The 5,176-nt window shown below is 47.2% G+C and overlaps 1 protein-coding gene across 1 annotated transcript in view; it reads right to left on the minus strand.

Moving 5' to 3' along the window:
• Positions 1-4,345, minus strand: part of Msh2 (mutS homolog 2) — a 57,243-nt gene extending 52,898 nt beyond the window's left edge. Inside the window, exon 1 of the mRNA XM_031355803.1 lies at positions 4,048-4,345. Coding sequence (XP_031211663.1) covers positions 4,048-4,258 — 211 coding nt within the window. The 5' untranslated portion in view covers positions 4,259-4,345. The remainder of the gene's footprint in view (positions 1-4,047) is intronic.
• Positions 4,346-5,176: the final 831 nt, after the last annotated feature.

The raw sequence follows: 5,176 nt of genomic DNA on the forward strand, positions 1-5,176 counted from the left end.
TCTAGACTCAAACGACACCTAGTCACGCTCCATTCACAGAACTCTAGACTCAAACAACACCTAGTCACACTCCACTCACAGAACTCTAGACTCAAACGACACCTAGCCACACTCCATTCACAGAACTCTAGACTCAAGCAAGTAGTCTCCCATTTAGCACTGTCCCTACCTGGCTGCTTAACAGTTACAGGCTGAGAGTTCCCTCTATATTCGCTAGCATATGTAAATCACTACGTTTCACTTTTATATACTCATACTGTTCCCTAACACTGTGGAGCATGCTCCAACCACACAGAACTGGCTTCTGTGTACTGGGAGATATGTCTAGTGATCTAGTCAATCTCAGCAACGTCATGCTTCACAAAGACACCTGTAAACGTTCCAGGTTCCCAGTGTGTTGAAAAGATTCTAAACCCAAATTCTATCACATGTGTGATTTCAGACTGCCTCCCTCTTTGCTTATGTGTAATCCACTTTCCTACAGTCAACAGAATTCCCAGGAAGCTGGATGTCTTTTCAGACAAAGTCTAGACAGGCAAGACCTCTGTGACTGAAAGGCCAAGCTGGTTTAAGCCAGATCCAGGTCCAGGCCAGGCAGTACACAGGGAGACTCTGTTAAAAAAAAAAAAAAAAGACGGGCGGTGCACACCTTTAATCCCACCACTTGGGAGGCAGAGGCATGCGGAGGCCAGCCTGGACTACAGAGTGAATTCCAGGACAGCCAGGGCTATACTGAAAAACTCTGTCTCGAAAAACCAAATGAAATAAAAAAATAAAAAAATAAAAAAATAAAAACACACAATAAAGCAAGAGTTTTCAGGGGCTGGAGAGATAGCCAAGTGGCTAAGAACACTGGCTGCTCTTGCAGAGGTCCTAAGCTCAATTCCCAGCACCCACATGGTGGCTCACAACCATCTGGTCAGTCTTAGAAAATCAGATGCCCTCTTCTGGCCTTTGTGGGACCAGACACACACAATACACATACATACACACACACACACACACACACACACACACACACATATACATATATATACACATATATATGTATATATATATATATTTTTTTTTTTTTTTAAATTTTCAAACTTTCTCATCTGTATCTCAACTGGGTGTGATTCTGCTCCTCTGGGGGGGACATATAATAATTTTGGGAGAAACGTAAGCTGTCACAAGGGAACAACAACACTTTGGAATCTAGTGGACAGGAACAGGAAGCTATTAACATGATCAGAACAGAATAGTGTCTCGTGAGAAATGAATTATTTATTCTTCAAAATGCAAATAATACCAAGCATGAGACCCTGTTTTAGCGCAAAGTATGCCAGTCCCAAGGAATCCAATGCCCTCTTCTAGATTCATGCACACGGTGTACACACAAGCATGCACACAAGACCTCCATACACATAAAGTAAACTTTTCCACACACAGGCACACAAATAAAATCATTACACCATCCACTGGAATAAAAACTCAATTTTCCCAGCATTGACATGGCTGCTTACATATATTTTTAACTGTAATACCAAGAAATCTAAGGCTCTCTTCTGGCCTCCCCCGGCACCAGGCACACATACAATGCACAGACAGGCACACAGACAAAACACATACATACAAAATCCAGTACATAAATGTCTAAGAGGCTAGTCTGAAGGAGAATGCCCTAATACTGGGACAACAGAGAAGCAGGTGGATCTCTGTGAGTCATGGTAAGTTCCAAGCCAGCCAAGGCTACACACTAAGACACTGTGTGAAAAGCTAAAAATAAAATAAAATAAAAATATACCAGCTCTCAATTTAGAAACTAACATGCAATGTCTTATTTGGCAAAAATATTATGGTGAGGGAAGATGGTCTGTATTAATTCTGGGACAGTGGCTGAACCAACCCACAGCATGTGCCAGAACCATCTGGTCAGGACAGACCAGTCAGTGCAATGCTGAAGCACTGCATTAAAGGTTCATCACTTCAGATGCCCTCTCAGATGTGCAAGCCCCTTTGTTCTTTTTTGTAGTTAGTGTTTTTCAGTTTGGAGGGGTGGTATGGGTGGAAGGAGACAGTGTTGAGACAGGGTTTCTCTATATAGCCTTGGGTGTCCTAAATTCTATGTGGACCAGGCTGGCCTTGATCTCAGAGATGCACCTGCCCTTGTGCTGGGATTAAAAGTATTTGCCATCATGTCTGGCTTCTCTGTTCTTATGCCTAACTACAGTACACAGCAGTGGTATCTACCTGGCACTAGCTAGAACCCAGAGAAATGTTTCTTGGTCTTTTTACTAACCAGAACTCATTATTAAATGTGTTGTTGTCTAAGACCCAGGAGTGAAGAGGTAAATGAAAAGAGTCTCCTCTTCGAATCCTAACACCACAGACTCCCCAGGCAAGGTGGTGCCCACCAGGGAGGCTAAAGCCACAGGTCTGAAGCCAGAAGCTACCCTGTGCTTCACCATGTAGACCCATCTCAAAGAAAGTTTGCTGGTTGTTCTCTGAAGAAGCCATTTCTGTAGAAGGCAGAATATGTGTGACACACTGGGAAGCAGTGTACCCTTAATGAGAAGCATCTGAAGGCCTTGTCTGTGTATACTCTAAGTTCCTGAAGAACCAACCTATAAAGAGAACAGGATTTTTCTGCCGTGAAACAAACAATCAGAACTGAAACCTACCCGTGCTCCACAGAGGGACTAGACTGACGGTCAGACGGTCATACAAGAATCTCTGAGAAGGATGTATAGCCCCAATTTCTATTCAATTACGGAATCCTAGCATTTGAACCTTGGAGGCTGAGGCAGGAGGCTCTTCCTAATCACAGGGCTTTAGAATAACAAATCTTTACAAGATCACAATAAAGCAGGTAAAATGTCAGTAAAGGGATACCAGATGGGAGCTCCAGAGAATTATGAAAAAAATCAACAGAATCTTCCCCGAGTCCGTGGGATGAGATCCAGAAAGCTGCAAAAGCTTACTGTTCACTGTACTGCTGGAAAGAATGGGTACAAATGCAAATGAAAGCTTAGGGTTCAAGTAACAAGCTCAGCTGGGTGTGGTGTGAAAGCCTGTAGTCCTAGGAGGCAGTGGCAGTGGGGTAAGGCTCTAAGACAACCTGGTCAGCAAACCTACTGAATTCCCGGTCAGTCAAGACTAAACAGGGAGACCTGGTCTCCAAAAACCAAGCCAAAACAAACTCCACCAACAAAGTGCTAAATTAAATTCTGGAATCCATACAATTATCTAGCATCCAAAAGGAATGAAATACTGATAACACAGATAAATAAGCCTTGAAACAAAGAACAAATATGACTTCATTTACATATTACATCCCAAAATATCTAGAGAAGGAACATAAACTAGTGGCAAGGGCTGGGAAGATTGTGAGTTATTATGGAGATCAAATTCATCCACCAAGGCCAAATGAGTTCTGAAGCCTTTTAGGGAGAGATGATGCTGAACGGTGAGAGCCAGGTGGCTTGGGGGGGGGGGGGGGGGGATGAATGCTGAGCACAGCTTTCCAACTAGCTCAACCGCACACAGCAAATAGTAGGGGAGCTGCAACTGAAATCCGGGCAGTTCAGCTCCATGATAGATCGTAGGTCCTGACCACTTGGCGATACTGCCCTTCAGCAATGGTCCATCACAGGTTCCCAAGCGGGACGGTTTCAAAACAAAGCAAAACACGGTATATAGGCAAATGAGGGTGTCTTAAAGGAATCTCCCAAAACGCCGTCCACTCCTCACTCCTAGGCTGCGGGCTCTTACTGATTTAGAGCTACACGAGGTGACACAAGACTTTAATCCTAGCAACTTGGGAGGCTGAAACTCGAGGCGTTCGAGGACTGCCTGGACTAAGCGGGGTATGGTCGTGAGCTGCCCGGTGCCTAGACAAGCCCAGCCCACTGCGCGGAAGCGAACCAAAACAAAACGCTAACCGCATGGCCCCAGGGGAACCGGGCTGCCCCACCGCTGGATACGTCCGGTTTCCCGCCCCGGCGCTGCCAGGCTGCCCGCCGCGCTCCGGCCCCGAGCCGCTCCCACCGCCGCGGCTGCCCTCACCTGCCGGCCCCATGTACTTGATCACGCCCTGAGTCTTGAACACCTCGCGAGCGGCCAGCAGCGCGTCCTCGCCGTGCGTGGTGTAAAAGTCGCCGCGGTCGAAGAGGCGCACGGTGGTGCTCGGCTTCTCCGGCATGCCCTCAAAGAAGCGCACGAAGCCCACCTCGGCCGCGCCTTCCAACTGCAGCGTCTCCTTAGGCTGCACCGCCATTTCCGAACCGCTCCACGTAACAACACAGAGTACAGCGCGACCCCGCGCTAGCCGGGTCCTTTCCCGCCTCCCCAACCTCGCCCCTAAACCGCGTCCGGCCTCTGTGAGCTCGCCCAATCACCATGCAGCGCTGTGCCTCGGTGGGTGGGAGCCTACCGCAACAGCCAATCATAAGCGAGAAAGGCCCCAACTTCCCGCGAACTCTAGGACTGTAGCTACTGCGCATGCGTCCGATTTACGGGCACGCCGACCTGCAGCCGTGCAACCCCTTTAGGGGCTGCACTTTCGAGTCCTCACTGCCTGCGGCTAGGTGGGTGGGTAGCTACGGTAGGCAGGGTCAACTAGGAATTTGTGTGTCAAATGACCGGAAAGGTAAGAGCGAAATCACAAAGAACTTGTAAACTAAAAACAATCCTTTTATCTCCACCCAGCCTTGAGCGAGTGACTTACATTTACAGGGCAAACTGCCTAAAGTAAGGTTTCAAGTTTAGCCGAGCGGTGGTGGCACACGCCTTTAATCCTAGCCTTTGGGAGGCAGAGGCAGGCGGATTTCTGAGTTCGAGGCCAGCCTGGTCTTTAGAGTGAGTTACAGGACAGCCAGGGCTATACAGAGAAGCCCTGTCTCAAAAAAAAAAAAAAAAAAAAAAAAATTAGGTTTATTCTTCACATCCTCCTGTTTCGCCCATCGGTTGACTAATTCATCCAAAAGACACTTAACAAGTGCGGTGGCGCATGCCCTTAATCCCAGCACTCGGGAGGCTGAAGAAATGGCTCAGCAGTTTCCTAACTTCCTAATGTTTTCAGTTGCTGCCTACCTTGAGTTCAGTCCCCAACACGGGTACAGCTCATCATAACTAGTAACTCCAGATTCTCGGTGTGACTGGAGGAAGTCACATACAGACACTTCTTAATTTAAAG

The sequence above is a fragment of the Mastomys coucha genome, unplaced genomic scaffold (genome assembly GCF_008632895.1).
Source record: "Mastomys coucha isolate ucsf_1 unplaced genomic scaffold, UCSF_Mcou_1 pScaffold6, whole genome shotgun sequence".
Taxonomy (NCBI): Eukaryota; Metazoa; Chordata; class Mammalia; order Rodentia; family Muridae; genus Mastomys; species Mastomys coucha.